This window comes from Acinonyx jubatus, chromosome C2 (genome assembly GCF_027475565.1).
Source record: "Acinonyx jubatus isolate Ajub_Pintada_27869175 chromosome C2, VMU_Ajub_asm_v1.0, whole genome shotgun sequence".
Classification (NCBI taxonomy): domain Eukaryota; kingdom Metazoa; phylum Chordata; class Mammalia; order Carnivora; family Felidae; genus Acinonyx; species Acinonyx jubatus.
The window spans coordinates 45,382,782-45,398,704 of NC_069384.1; the positions used below are offsets into that span (position 1 = coordinate 45,382,782).

A 15,923-nucleotide genomic window follows, 5' to 3' on the forward strand; every position below is an offset into this window, starting at 1 on the left:
GATAAAGCTTTCCAGAGTGCGTGTTTCAAGGTCCAAATAAAGGACAGTCATTTTTCTCTTAATCTTTCTGGGTTTCAATGGTTCAAAATAGACTCATAGAAACCCTTTTCTCTAAGATAGGAATTCATTTAATTGAGGAACCTAAACTGACAGGAATTAGGGCAGCGTTTTGAATTGGTGTTGAAGAGCATACATCATTTTGGGGTTCTAATTGCTGTTCAGGAGACGCCAGTTCCAAGCCATTCCTGTGAGACTGGCGCCCTCTAGTGTCTAAAAAGGCCCTCAGCAGGGCAAATTTCTCTTCATAACATTTTCTCCAACTAAATGGTGATGGAGGAGAATTTAGAAGTTTTCTATAGAATCATGGAGACCAAGGTACAGAATGATTGCATGATAGTTGTAGAGCATATTATCAAAACTTTGGGCAAACTTTGGTTGGGGGAAAGAAACGGTCTGTTGGGAATGGAAATTGAGGGCTCAGGCATCTTTAGGAGAATTGCAGTAAGGAACACATTTAAGGAACAGTGATGTGAAGAAAACAAGATAAAGAAGCGGCCTTGGAAGTGAAACACGGACATACTTTAACTTGATTAATTTAGAGGCATCTAAAACCTTAAATTCAGTTCAGTAAGTGTGAGAAATTCTCTGGAAAAACCAAAAATGAAACTCACCAAGATCTACTCTGATGCTGATAATCGAATTCAGCAATTATCAAGTGTGATTCTCAGACCGGGTTCATCAGCATCACCTAGGAATTTATTAGAAATGCAAATAGTTGGCCCCACCCAGACCTAGGGAATTAAAACCTGGGTGTGGGGGTGGGGCTCAGTAATTTGTTGTGAAGAATCCCCCAGGTGGCTTTGATGCCTGCTAATGTTTTAGTCAAGAATGTAATAAAATCAAAGCTAGACACTCAGAATTGCAATCCAATGGATTCCATGAAATTAAACAACAACAAATATCCTTCAACATAAAAACTACCTGACGTACTGTTTTATTTTACCTGCTAACAAGTGAGTTCTCTGAGGTACCAACAAGCTTCCTTTGGTCATAACCATGATATAGCAAGTGTCACGTTTCCCCCACCCCATGCCAAAAATCAAAGTATTCGTTATTTTTGAAAAAGCTGCACCTGTTCTACAGCTGAGGGCTCCTGCCTTCTCAGCCTCACATTCACTTCTGTCACAGCCACACCTCTAGTATTCTGAAAAGTTGTCAGCTCGGGAATGGTAGGAATGGGGAATTTAGGTCAATGATAGAAGAATCAGGATGGATTTAGCAGTAAGGCAGAGAGTTCACATTAACCGCTTGATGTTACCACATTCTGTGTGTCTCTGGAAAACTTGGTACCCTCTGTGATGCAACTGTATGCTCATTAAACAATCTGAGGAAAGACACTGTTCCAAGTATGTCCTTATATGGCTTTCTTCTGTACTCCTTCTTTGCCCTTGCATCTTGGTTCTCCCACATACTGCTTTTTTCATGGCTTTGAGCAAATCTCCTAACCTCTCTACACCCCAGTCTCCACACTGGAATAGGAGGGATCACGATAGTGCCTACTTCTTAGGAGGGTGGAATAAGCTAGTGCATTAACAGCCTCAGCCCAGTGCTTGGCACTCCAACATTCTGATCAACTTCAGTTGCTGGAAGTGATTGAAGGAGAAACCTGAACAGAGTTGTTCCATAGGGAGCCATGGCATTTGGTGTGTTAGTCCTTCCACCAAAGCCGGGCACTCCAGCTTATAAGGTTATTCAACAAGATTTCATGAATATCATTACATAATACAATTTACAGGTTTTAGTTGAAAGAATAAGCTGCTGTATAGGCAGTATATATCCATTCATTATTTATTGAACACATATTATTTACAATTAGTAAACAGTATGAATATTTACTAAAGATATTTATCTTCTTTGTGATTAATTTAAAATTTATCAATTGTTCTCATTCAAGAGAGTATCATTGTAAACATTTTTTTTAATAGATGGTCTTTGCTTGTGTTTTGGTCTTAATTGCTTCAAATTTTCAGCTTCATTTTGACAGTGCAATGGATTGTGACATAAGAGTTTCATTTTTTTAATTTTTAATAAAAAGAAGTTAAACATTTATTTATTTTTGAAAGACAGAGAGAGATAGAGCACAAGCAGGGAAGGAGCAGAGAGAGAGAGGGAGACACAGAATCCAAAGCAGACTCCAGGCCCTGGGCTGTCAGCACAGAGCCCTACGCGGGGCCCAAACCCACAGACCGCGAGATCATGACGTGAGCTGAAGTCAGCTTAACCAACTGAGCCACCCAGGCACCCTAGACATAAGAGTTTTAGAAAGATAATACTCACCTCCAAATCCAGGTCTCATTGCAAAATCATGGTCCTCTATATGGAGAAGTTGTTTGTATTTCAGGAGCCATGCTTTGGTGCTGTCATTGTTTCTCATTCTGGTTTCTTGTTTGCTCTCCCTCCAAAGGGGAAAAAATAGTTTTAAGATACATATACTTCTGGGTGTTTTGATTTAGGTTAGCCTTCTGTATTCAACATGGTATCCTCTGAAATATATACATAGAAGCTCATTTTCTCAGCTTGTATTACACTTAGCTAAAGATCTGCCAACATTTACTCTTCATTATATAAAGGTGGGGCAGGTAAGGGAACCCAAAATTTGGAGCAACTTATATAAAAAACTAAGTTTGGATGTAAGGCACTGTTACATAATGCAGGCAGTATTTCTCCAAATATGGTTTTGAGACCAGGAAAACCTTATCGCTACCACCTTATCCCAGATCACCTAAACCAAAGCCTGAGGAAACAAGGCCTAGGAATCTGCATTAAACATGTTACCTAAGTGATTCTTGGGGTCACTGAAGCAAAGTACTTCTGCACCAAGACAGTAAAACAAAACAAAACAAAACAAAAACAAAATCACTGCAGAATTTTAAACTGATGAAAATAGTTTTACAAAGACAAAAGGAGCAGAAAGTATGGGTACAAGTTGAGATTTGAGTAGAATGTCTGTAGTAGGTTCTAGGACCTGAGGGATGGCAATGGGAATGGAGAAGGATCCAAAGGAAAAATGGATGGATTTGACAATTGATTGGATTTGATGTCTGGTCCAGTTGTGAAGTGAGCAAAGTCAATTTTCACCTACAGTTATCCAGGATGTAGGCAAAGTGGGGAGTGGCCTCTCAGGTGTTCCCAGAGTCTGATGTGGGGGTTTACTCTGTTACTCCCTGGGTCTGTGAACTCGGGAAAGTTGCTGGATCTCCCTGACTCATTTTCTGTCCTGTGATACACACTTCGAGTGATTTGCTAAGTGTGGAAGCAGAATGTCTGTGGAAGCCCAGCTCCTCTGGAACTAGAGCAGCTCTCTTGTTCTGGGTGCTAGAGACTTTGCTCAGCTCCTTCCAGAGAAACATGCCTGCCATCTTCACTGTCATCATCATCAGCAGCAGCAATAACAACACCAGGCATTGAAGGGGCTACTAAGTGAATTCTAGTTACTCTGAATTCCTGATAGGCTTTTGCATTAATAAATGTCTTCTCCAGAAAAGAGATGTGAACTTTAACATAAGACTTGTGGATACGATTTCTTAGCTTAATAAAGTGACTTTGATGGTGAGAATTTCACATCCTGAAGCAGCTGATTCAAGAAATATGTCCAGGCTTAAAGGCACCTATCACCATCCATATGGTTTTTCAATAGGGAAGTTTCTGGTTGAGACCCTCAGAGGTTTATGTATGTATTTTTGCCATTGAGAGAAACGGGGAAGTTGGAAGAAGAAATCTGCCTTGGGTAGAAGACAATGAGTTTGATTTTAAACTTGTTAAGTCATTGAATTCTATAAATAAGTGAACATATAGAACTATTTCTTCCAAGGATCTCAAATTAACTAGAACCTTTCTTTTAAGGAGCTAGAGTGAACTATTTATTGAAAAAGTAATAGTAGCTAATGTGTTTATTAGATGCCTATTATGTTCAAGGTCTCATGCCAGGATGTTTTATAAATATTAAATATTATCTTCTTTGGCATGCGTCTGAATCACCTGGCTTGCTGGGACCTATTCCCAGAACTTCTGATTCAAGAGGCTGGGGATGTGAGAGTTTGCATTTATAACAGTTTCTTAGGAGAACCATTGGTCTGGAAAACAGTTGACATTTAATAAAAGCTAGCTAATTATTATCATTTTAGGAAAACTCAAGTGTAGCTTTGGGTGGAAACTCATGAAAATTTGTGAATTCCTTTGGTAATATAATATAACAAAATGGCCGTCACTTGTCTTTTTGGAAGCATACATTTTCAGAAGCATCATGTGATTGAAAAGGATAAATCTTAATTAAGATTCCCAAGAACACTGAACACAGAGCCTATGTGAAGTGCACTCTTGGCAGGTAGCGAAAGCACACACACTATTTTTAACTTAAGGGCTCTTCTGATGCACAGTGAGATGTCCCATACTTATTTATTTTTTACTTTATTTATACCTCATCTATTTTTCACAAAGGATTATGTGGCTTACATACCCTCTAAAAGAATTTGAAAATCTACGTACTCACACATTTAAATAGATGTCAACAATTTTCTCATTATAAACTTTAAAATTACTTAAATATTGAAAATTTAGAAGAAAACCCATATCCTTCCTCTTAATGTATTCAATGAATCTAAATACCCACACTATGCAATTTAAAATATGTGAATAAACTCCCCCTTTAAAAAGAAGAATAAACTCCCCTTTATATCATTCCTTGTTTCCTTTGAACTTGTATTTCCATTTTATTACCTTCATAGAATTTTATCACCTCACCATATTTCTTTGCAAGAATATATGTATACACATTAACTATTGTGTATTATGTATACACATTAGCATCTATGACTATTACAATTGGAACAAAACATAACTCATATAAATGTTGATAGATACTTATTAAAATTTTATTGGCAATGGATTTCTTAATGAAGTGATTATACATCTTCCCCAATTACATCATGTACATGGATAGTACTCATTGCTAGGATGAAAACAATTCTAGCATCATTCTATTCTAGCATAAATGCTATTCCTGTTCTTTACTTTTATAGATGAAAGTATTAAAAAACTTTCACATACATAAAATTTGAAGAAATTTTGTGTCAGCATTGTTTTAGCAACGTAACTTGATTTTTTAAATTCTTTCTTAGTTTCCAAAATTCACATGGTGATCTATCATCAGTAATTATTTCTAATGATTTGTAACCTGACAAATTAATTAGGTTCTTCTTTTAATTTTGTTCAAAGCAAAGAAACAACAACCTAGTTTGGAAAACAATCTGTTATTTACTCTAGAGTCATCCACTACTCAACAACAATATTTATAATGATCTCTTTGTACCTAGGAGGATTTTATACACTGGGGCAATACATAAAGTGATATTCAGGAAGAGGGAGATGTACACCTTTTTTCTGCCAAATGAGACAGAGCAATAATTTAATTAAAGGGATACTCTAAAGGAGACTGAAGATATGCTTTCAGGTAGATCAATTCTAAGAAAGAGGTCAAAGGAAGTCAAAGATCCAGAAATTGATTGTTTTAAAACTATCCGTGGCCACATGCCTCTCTGATAGTTTGAATGTACCCTGAGGGGTACATTATACTTTAGGAGTATAGGTTTCCTAGCTTGAAGACCCTGGCTTATGCAACAACAAAAAAAGATATATGTAAAGGTTAATAAAGTGAGGACTGAAATAGAACAAAGGCAAGAGAAGCAAATATGCTTAATAAGGGGACATTCAATATATGATGGAACATCAGACATAGCTCAGTGCTTTCTGGTATAATTCAATATATATATACCATTTTAAACCACTTTGTGTCTTCTGCCCTCTCCCTTCTTCTAGAAAAAAAAAAAGCTTCAATTTTAGTAGCTCCTGAAAGAAAGCTTTTGGATGACTTCTGTCTGAGGAGAGGGCCTTCTAAAAGGCTGAGTCCTGATGGGATAAAGCAAAGAAATCTCAATTTGTGAAAGAGGCTTACCTGAGTGTTCTTAATCTTTGTCTTTTCTTTCCCACAAAGAATAACAAACACTGTTTAAGAAATAGTAGGTGTATGTCTTGGTAATAGTTATCAATTTTTGCTTTGAGTTAGAATCTTTTCCTTCCTGGATGAAACAAAGGAAAACTATTTCCATGTTCCCCTTCTCCTCAGTATCAGAAACTCTACTATAGGGGCACCTGGGTGGCTCAGTCAGTTGAGGGTCTGGCTTCAGCTCAGGTCATATTCTCACCTTCTGTGAGTTCGAGCTGTGTTGGGCTCTGCACTGACAGCTCAGAGCCTGGACCCTGCTTTGGATTTGTGTCTCCTTCTCTCTGCCCTTCCCCTGTTCCCTCTCTGTCTCTGTCCCTCTCTCAAAAATAAATAAACATTAAAAAAAGAAAGAAAGTTGGGGCGCCTGGGTGGCTCAGTCGGTTGAGCATCCGACTTCGGCTCAGGTCATGATCTCACGGTTCATGAGTTCAAGCTCCTCATCAGGCTCTGTGCTGACATCTCAGAGCCTGGAGCCTGCTTCGGATTCTGTGTCTCCCTCTCTCTCTCTCTACCCCTCCTCAACTCGTGCTCTGTCTCTCTCTCTCTCTCTCTCTCTCAAAAGTAAATAAACATTAAAAAAAAAAAGAAAGAAATTCTACTATAATTTTGTGACTAAGAAAGTGGGGGAAGAAAAGTCTGGATTTTGAGTGGTTTCAGGGAGATTAAGAGTCTTTGAGGAGGACATATTAGGCAAAGAATGAAAAAGTACTAGAGCCAGATAAGGAAAAGCAAAAAAATATAAGTCATTCTGATGCATTAGAGTTAAATTAATGGAATGACAAAAACTCATTTTAATTGAGTCACTAACACTCAGCAGGTTACTTTACAAAACTGTTTTCTGAAGGGCATATATACCTGATTAGTTTACTAGGATGAAACTAGTTGAAAACAAGTAGGTTGACATGAATAAACTACTTATTCAAGGAAGGATATAATTAACAAGCATTTTGAAAAACATTTAATCTAAGAGAGTTAACAGTGAGATACCAATTAAGACCATAACTACCATTTTATATCTATTAAATGAGCCCCAAACACAAAATCTTAGTAGCCAACCATGTTAAAAGGATATGATGAAATGGAAACATTTATACTTTGTATATGGCAGCATAAATATTGGCAAAACCTTTTTAGAAATCACTTTCAAGAGCTATGAAGATAATTAATTCCTATGCTTTGATTCATAATTCATTTCCATCCACATTATAGTTTTATTGCTACAGGGAAAATTACATGCATAAAAATATTTACTGCTGTGATTCACAACAGTGCAAATTTGAAAATAAGTGTTCAATAATAAAGTAGGTAATTTTGGTCCTTTAATTCAAAGTAATAATATGGAGTGATTAAAAATACCAACCATTATAATGTCTGTGAAACAATGTAGAAAATAATTAGTTAATAAAATACAAAATGGTTTCTATACTATAATTTCAAACATGAAAAATCATGGAGATATATGAATAAGGATTAGAACTTGGAAAAGGGAAAGCATAATTGAGATTCTTTGTATCATTTCCATGTAAAATTCCATTATTGAATTTGGGTAATAAATGCTTTATAAATTATCTAGAACAAGGAGGACTTGCCATCTTGGATCTTTTCCAAATAAAGATCTAGGCGTGGTTCTCCACCTTGTTGATGGGGGAGCATAAGGCAAGCTGAGGGCAAAGCACAAGCTAACAACCTACCCCCTTCCAAGGAGGGATTACATTCCTCAGCCACTCCTGGCTGCCCAAGAACAAAGGAAAGGAAAAAAAAAAAAAACCAAGGGGAAAATAACCACAAACCAGTGTTTAACTGATAGAGATCACAGTCATGCAGGACATAAGTCTTCATCAGTTTATAAATGTCTTAGTAAATTACAAGAAAAAGGCAATCTTGTCAATAGCCTACCCTCCCGAAACCCAGAGACTCAAGTTTCTTGGAGCCCTAGCATCATCCTCCCCTCCACAGTGATGTTGGGAATAACTGTGAAGAAGAAAATGTAAATAACATTAAATTTCTTTATAACCTGTACCCCATTGACAAATACTTGAGGCAATGCAGAGGCTAACCTTTCTCTAGGAACCTCCTACTGTCTTAAGCTTCATGCTTTACTAGATCAAAAACAACCTTAGCTTGACAATAGCAAGGCCCCTGGCATCTTATGAGTCCTCTTCAGCATATGAAAATCCTTCTGGAGGCCTCCCTTTTGCCTTTACCTCCCCCAACTCCACAGTATATAACCAGTCACTTCTCACAACCCCAGTGCAGCTCTTTCTGCCCACAGGTCCTGTCCCCGTGCTTTAATAAAGTCATCTTTTGCACTACAGATGTCTCAAGAATTCTTTTTACTGGCTCTGGACCCCCACCACCACTCCAAAACTTCATCATTATCATTCCATTCTCCTTGTCATTCTAGAAGCATGTCCTGCTGCTTAACATGGACTTTTTTTTCTCACTGAAGCTCTATTATGAACCAGTACACATAGAGGCCCAGGAGTCTCAAATAATGTATAGGCAACATTTAAAAAACTTTGCATAGACTTAACTATTTTTCTTTAGAAAAATACAAAATGAAGCAAAAATGATCTGTTAGGCTACATAGATACAAATCCAAGGACGTAATAAAGTAGTAGAAAAATTAGGTGATCCAGGCTTTGATCACTAAGACAACCTTCATACTTCTGGATCCAGTGATTATATCTAGGTCCCTGATGTTTTTGCTATTTCTTAGGGACAACATGGTGCACTATACAGAGCAAATCTTCTGGCTTTTACTGAACTGCTCCTGAGCTCCTGAATTCTGGACATACATACCTGACTTTAGTCAATAGCCCATCTCTTATAAAGAAAAAAACCTATACAGATGAACATTTCTGTGGAAGAGTCAGCCAGAGAGAAGGCCCCCACTTAAGACATGATAGTTCCTGTGTCTTACTTGGGCCTCTATCTGATCATGAGCTCAGTGGTGAGGTCTCAGTTTCCTTACCTGGGAAATGAGGAAATTGGACCAGATTAGGAGCTGGTCTGCAGATATTTTTTTGACTAGCCCATGTGGTATATGATATTAGAAAATTTCACGTGAAAATCTTAATTTCCTGCTTCTTTTACAACCTCAAAGAATCTAGCAACACTGGGCTCAAGTTTTCTTACAAGAAAAGGCTGGACCTGACCAGTATTGCGTCTAGAGCAGTGTATCCTCTCTAGTAGTACAACCTGTGCCACTGCCCTCTGTCTTACCTGCAGTAGCACTTGAATTTGCCATCGCTAGGGTCCTCTGGCCTTTCATGTTAGGTTCACAAATGAGCGTAAATGTTTAACAAGTTGTTCTCCAGGAGAGAAACAGCCCTATCTGTAGTGTTTGTTGATTTCCATGATGTAAATACTCCCACATGGCTGACTTCAAGGTACTGACCTGATGGAGCTGTGCATAGCCCATGGTGTAGGGCTGTATAATATAATATGATATAATATGATATAATACAACATAATATGGTGTAGTATGATTTAACATCATTTACTATAATAGGATAGGATAACACAGTATAGCATGGATTTCTACCATATAGATAGAATAGATGTAAATAACCTAAAGAACAATGGTAATGGTAAAATGTAGTAAAGGAGTTAGAAAGTGGTGAGTCTGAAGTACTTATTACTTTAAAAAAATTTATTTTGGGGCGCCTGGGTGGCTCAGTCGGTTGAGCGTCCGACTTCGGCTCAGGTCATGATCTCACGGTTCCTGAGTTTGAGTCCCGCGTTGGGCTCTGTGCTGACAGCATAGAGCCTGGAGTCTGCTTCAAATTCTGTGTGTCCCTCTCTCTCTACTCCTCCCCTGCTCATTCTCTGTCTCTCTCTCTCCTTCAAAAATAAGTAAAAATAACATTTAAAAAAATATTTAATTGTATGTTTATATAATTTAATTTTTAATAATGTTTATTTTTAACAGCTAGCAAATAGATTTCCTGAAAATGTGACAATTATCTCCTGCAAGCCCGTTTAGGCAGAGTCCATACTCTACTCACTCTTCTTAAGACCTGAGACAGCATATTGTGCCCCTGGCATCCATAATCCCTGACCCAGGACTTGGCATATAAAGGGCACCCAAGACAACCATTAGAAGAATGAATAAATATTCAGTGAACCTATATGCCTAATCTTCTTTGTATCACCAGGGAGCCAAACCTCATTCCTAGGCAAAACAGGGACATTTTTCACCTGCCAAAACTTGCTTTATTCACCTTTCCCCTTTCCCTCCTATTTTGTTTTTAAGAAACAAAGGATATCTTTAGGTAGAAGATTTCAACAATATTTGGATAAAAAAGGGAATCTTTGGGTAAAGAGTATGATTATATTCTGAAAAAAAAAATAATAGCAAAGCATTTAAAGACCCGACTGAATGAAAACTGGCTCAAATTAATGCGCATAAATGCAAAGTAATGTAAATTCCACTTCATAATTTTCAAAGAAAGATCAGGCCTTTCTTCCATGTTCATTCTATTAGTTCTCTTATGTTATGAAAGAATGGATTATTAACTAATTAAATCATTACTTATTTAGTTACTGATAATGAGATTGGGTGTGGGGCAAAGAAACTCACAGTATTTATTCACATACTGAGGTCTGAAGAATCCTGGGCTCCCTACTCTAGAAACTACCATATACAGTAATTTCCGTGTTTTTGTCAAAAATGCCTTCAAATCTGCATGAGAGACTGGCGAGTGACAGCTCAGAAATTGGCTGGCTGGATTACTCTGTTCAGTCAGGGAAAATGACTGGCTTTCATTCTAAGTGGCTACTTTTGAACCAGGGTTGATGGCTTACTCAATCCCTAGTGCCCTAGAGGATTTTTCTTTGAAGAATAAAAGAAAGCAATATAAATTTTAATGAATAATATTCCAGCTTAATGCTGAAAGGGGTACCTCACCTTGGATACAGAGAAGTGAAAACAGATATGCTTGACCCCATGTAGCAGAAACCCTGAGATGCCCTCTTCATTTAAATAGGGTCTAAAAATGAGACCTCTAACATAAGAAATTCCCACCTCACCACAAAGAACCGATGCCCCTCCTGCCCCTTAAAGAACACCTGAAAAATACACAAAGAATATTATCCTGCAGCAACTCTATCACTGATAGTGGGCCAGTGTGATGGCCCACTATCACAATCCCCCTTTTCCTCAGTCTGGTGTTATAACCCCATGTTTCCCAAATATTGCTTTCTTAATTGCCTTGAATAAGACTCAGAAGGTGGTTAAACTGGATGAAACTTCATATTATCTCAGATCTGAGCATGCAAAAAAAGTGTGGGAGGTGGCCCGTGATTTTTAAGAACAGAGCAGAAATCAGGAAGGAGTCTAGTAAATTTTTCCTCCCAACCTCTCCACACTTCTTTTGTTTCCGATCATTAAATCTGAGGCTTCACAAGGATTTATTAAATTTTTATGTTCTTTTTCCTGATATTATTGTGACTGCTTCATAAATATTCAAGATGTGAGGGCAATCTGGCTGAAACATCTGTCACCTCATTGATTGCCAAGATTGGCTGAGTGATATTACTCACCTTCTTTCCTCAATTTCCCCTACTGGGTATTTTTGAAAATCTTGTGCATGGTGAAAGGGAACAAGAGGTCACTTTTTGCTTATTAAAGATACTGGAGTATTAGGGTGAGTTGTCATTCCTGTTTGCTTGTGACAGAAGGGATTCATAGGACACTTAGTGCTAAAACCCGGGGAGTTTCTGGCAAAGCAGGATGAACTAGTCACTCTACTAGATTGCTCCTCCACTGGCATTTGCAATTATGCTCTCAATTATCGATGATAAGATAGTAATAATGATGTATTGACATTCAGGATAATATTTCAAAGGTATGGAAACTCGTCTTGAAAGGTAACAAATGGTCTGATGCTTTTCATTACTATATTACCAATTTATGGAACTATATACTCTCTAAGTGCTTGATATTAGAAGTTGTTGCTTAGACTAATTTCTACTCAAAAAAACTTGACAAAACTTTAAACATGTGTCATTAATAGTAATAGATACATTATTCATTGAAGAAATACATTCCCTGAAAGAAGATCCCTACCTGAGCCCGTAATTGTATTCTCCAAAAATAAGCATACAATTGCCAGCAGAACCCAAGATTTATTAGCATCTTTCTGACGCTAACCAGAAGTCATTAATTTTGATGGGTGATCACTAGTTCCAGAGACAATCACCACCCCAATACAATGGAGATTGGTTTCTAGGTTTCCCACAGGTGCGAGGCAGCTGGTGAGGGAAAGTGGGCAATGACTTCAGAGACTAGACTCTGACTATCTTACCAGGCTCTCTTCACTGAAGCGGAGCACCGCTGGTAGGACTTCTTGATTTCGGAAGCAGCAAAAACATCTGGCGTCAGTGTGATCCAGATACAGGTGAGGAAGACCAACTGGGAAGCCAGGATCATCTCTTCCAAAAGAAAGGAATGTAGATGGACGCAACCAATATTATTATCAGTATTGTTTCCTCATGTGGCTCTTTAAAAGTAAACAGAGTGCCACGTAGAAGGTTTCAAGGAAAAAAGAGAGGCATTGCCTTCAATATGGTGTGGTTTGTTTAGTAGATTAAATAGGTTCACATCACTTACAGGCAAACATCTGTCTGGCTCATCAGCAGTTTAAGGAAAACAAAGCAGATCTTTTCATTTTCAGTTTCCATTCTTTAGTCCCTCTTTCCTGGGAAGGTGCTTAGCGAGATGCTTGATCCCCTACTCAATAAACTCTCAGCTGCAGTCTGGTCCCCGGCCGACAAAGAAGTGAGGTTAGGCATTAAATCCCCTTAATCCAACACAATATCATTTGAATATATTTAATGATTCAGCAAAATAATATGCTTAAAAAGAACAAAGATGATTAATTTAATTTTAATTATGCATGGGAGGACCTTTTTAACCAGAAATGAATCTTTCTCTCCCTATATGCATACAGATTGCCATAGTACATAGAAAAATATTAACTTATTATTTTTGTTGAACAAATAATCATATTTTAAAATGATGGTGTATTCCATTGAAAGCAAAAGTGGTTCAGTTTAAGATTTAATATGGTAAACAGCCCGATAAATAAAAACAAAATTAGCCTTGGGCAGTGGGAAAGAAACACACTGTCACTGATAAATTATGGCCACAAGCATTCCTAAAAGTTCTTTGCACCTATAGAGTAGAAATATCCCCAGGAAACACTCCCTCTAAGTCTGTAAAGTTCCAAAGAATGAGAATGTCAGTGGAATTAAATTTCTCCAGCTGGAATATCACAAGGTGATCAACATAGCAACAGTTGACCTGTTTACCAGGACTTAAGAAAAATACCATTTTCTTCTCAGAAACAGAATGTGAAGGAAATTCTTAAATTTTCCCAGAATTGATTTGTCTCCTTGACACCTTGTATCTTGGGTTATTGCTTTACCACATTAATTTATTTCGACTTAGGTTACATCTTCTCTTAGCCAATGTATTAAAACCTTCTTGTATGCTTCTTAGGCATGCCTTTCCTCTTTAAAATATATGCTTAATATAAAATATTACAAATATACAGAAAGATGTAATAAATTCTTACCTCTCCCCTTATCCTCTAGTGTTTATCATCATATAAAGTTACACTATTACATGTATATATTCATAAATAACATACAACTTTTTGCATGTTTCAAAAGCTATAAAAATTGTGTCATACTTTTACTTCTGCAATCGGCTTTTTCTCTTAGCTTTATGCTGAGAGATTTATTATGTTGATAGATGTAGCTCTAGTTTTAATTCGTTTTTAACTGCTATATGGCATTTCAATGCGTGGATGACTAACATTTAATTTATTTATTCTTTTGTTGATGGACATCATGTCTTATTTTTCTGTCATAAACAATCTATTATAAACAATTTTGCAGTGAATGTTTGCAAATATATCATTGTGCACAACTGTACGGCTAGAAGTAAAATTGCTAGGCTGAACAATTTTCACATCTTCAAATTTACTGGATAATACTATATTGCTCATAAAAGTGAGTATACCAATTTACAACCCCACTGCTAGAAAACGAGAGCCCTCATTTTAAAAAATCTTTTAAAAAATTTGTATTAACAGGTTTCTAAATATTACCTAATCCAATGGCTGTTGTAGTTTTAATTTTAATTTCCCTATTGGCTCGAGAAGTGTCAACCTTAAAACTGTCAGTTATCTTACCAGCAGAAACAGGTTCATTAAAGAATAGTAGAGAATTGCAATCTGCGCCAAGCAAGTTACTGCAAGACAGAGGCAAATCCACAGAACAAAGGAGAGGAAATCTTTAGGGAGGAAGAGGAAAGGTTGGGAGGGGCTGTTATAAACAAAAAGTCCATTGGAATAAACAGAGTTTGAAGTGTAGTGGCTTCTCATTGGCTGAGTTGTGACAGTCTCTCATTGGATGGGCTGTAAGAAAGTCTTTCTTCCTCCTGCTGGGATATTTAAAAACGAGTATTGTCTGGCATGGTCTGTCTCTTCCTGTTGGGTCCACAATTGACAAGGAGTGGTAGGGTGTGAGGGCTCCCCCTGCTGACCTCCGGATTTCATCCTGAACAAGGTTTCCTTTGATTAATTTTCACAGATGTTGGAGCATTTTTTTTTTTTCATGTATTTCTGGGTCAGTAAGCTTTCCTCTTCTGCAAAGAGCCAATCAATAGAAGACATGTAAGCAGAGTTGTTGGTCTTAAACTACTGTCACTTTGGCTGCTGGAGGATTTCCTTGTGATACAGTTTGTTTTCCACCTCAGTGCTCTCATGAGATGCAGGGCCTGACCCCTTGATCCTACCATTCCAGGCTACCAAGGTCTATTCTCTTCACTTAGTACCATTATCTACACCAACATTTCCCAAAGTAGTTTGTGGCTACACTGGAGATATTTTGTAAAAAAGTGCTCTGTGCTAAGTGAGTTTGGGACACGGCATTTTACAACCCTGTCAGGGATTTATGGTTCACATTACATGGAACAGTGGAATTACTCTTGTCTTGCAGCAACTTGAAGGATGCTTGCTCAATGGTCTAGTCTCAGTCTTTATCATGCTTGGTCTATTAGAAGTATTGACACACCTGATCTCCCTCCTATTTGAAACATTTTCTTCACCTGCTTTCTGGGATCCCATACTCTCCTGTTTTCCTCTTACCTCTCTGGTCATTCTTAGTCCTGTTATCTGATTCTCCCTTCTCTGTCAGATTGCATAATATTGGAGTGGCCCTACCTGTGGTACCTTGGTACTTTAGCACTGGTCTTTCCTTTCAACTCACTTATATGGCACTTACCGTGTTTTATATAATTTACTTATTATGTTTATCACTCATTTTCTGTCCAATCTTGCTAGAATGTAAGCTGTACAAGAGAGCAATCTTTGTCTTATTCCTTGGAGTATTCCAAACATATAACCATTTTTGGCATATAGTTTGTGTTTAATAAATATTGAATGATTAATACATCAGAAGCCTCAGTAAAAAAAAAAAAGCTTGTTTAGTTCCACTGGATTCTGTTTCCCAAAGTTGATTGACCTCAGATCTCTTATTGATTAATTGATTGATTGATTTTAGAAAGAGAGAGAGAGAGAGAGAGAGAGAGACGGCAAGCAGGGGAGAAGGGCAGAGGAAGAGAAAGAGAGAATTCCAAGCAGACTCCATGCTCAGTGCAGAGCCCAGTGACTGTGTGATCATGACCTGAGCAGAAATCAAGAGTTGGAGGCTCAACCAATTGAGCCACTCAGGTGCCCCTCAGATCTTTTCAAAAAAATCTGCAATATTTGCATTAATGTTCCTCAAAAAAAAGTGCTCCTCCAGAACATCCATTGGGAAATTCTGATTTATAGGTAAATCTGTGCTT

General features: G+C 37.5%; 1 protein-coding gene across 5 annotated transcripts in view; it reads right to left on the reverse strand.

Annotated features, from left to right (window-relative positions):
- The window catches only part of GABRR3 (gamma-aminobutyric acid type A receptor subunit rho3), a 49,368-nt gene extending 34,959 nt beyond the window's left edge, over window positions 1-14,409 (reverse strand). Inside the window, exons 1-3 of one of the 5 annotated variants that reach the window (XM_015081138.3) lie at window positions 14,266-14,409; window positions 12,373-12,499; window positions 2,338-2,456 (exon numbers count right to left, since the gene is read on the reverse strand). In XM_015081138.3, the coding sequence (XP_014936624.2) occupies window positions 2,338-2,456; window positions 12,373-12,497 (244 nt within the window). In that variant the 5' untranslated portion in view covers window positions 12,498-12,499; window positions 14,266-14,409. The other 4 variants (XM_053220717.1, XM_027077605.2, XM_053220716.1 and 1 more) reach the window with 4 other exon arrangements.
- Between the last annotated feature and the right edge of the window lie 1,514 nt (window positions 14,410-15,923).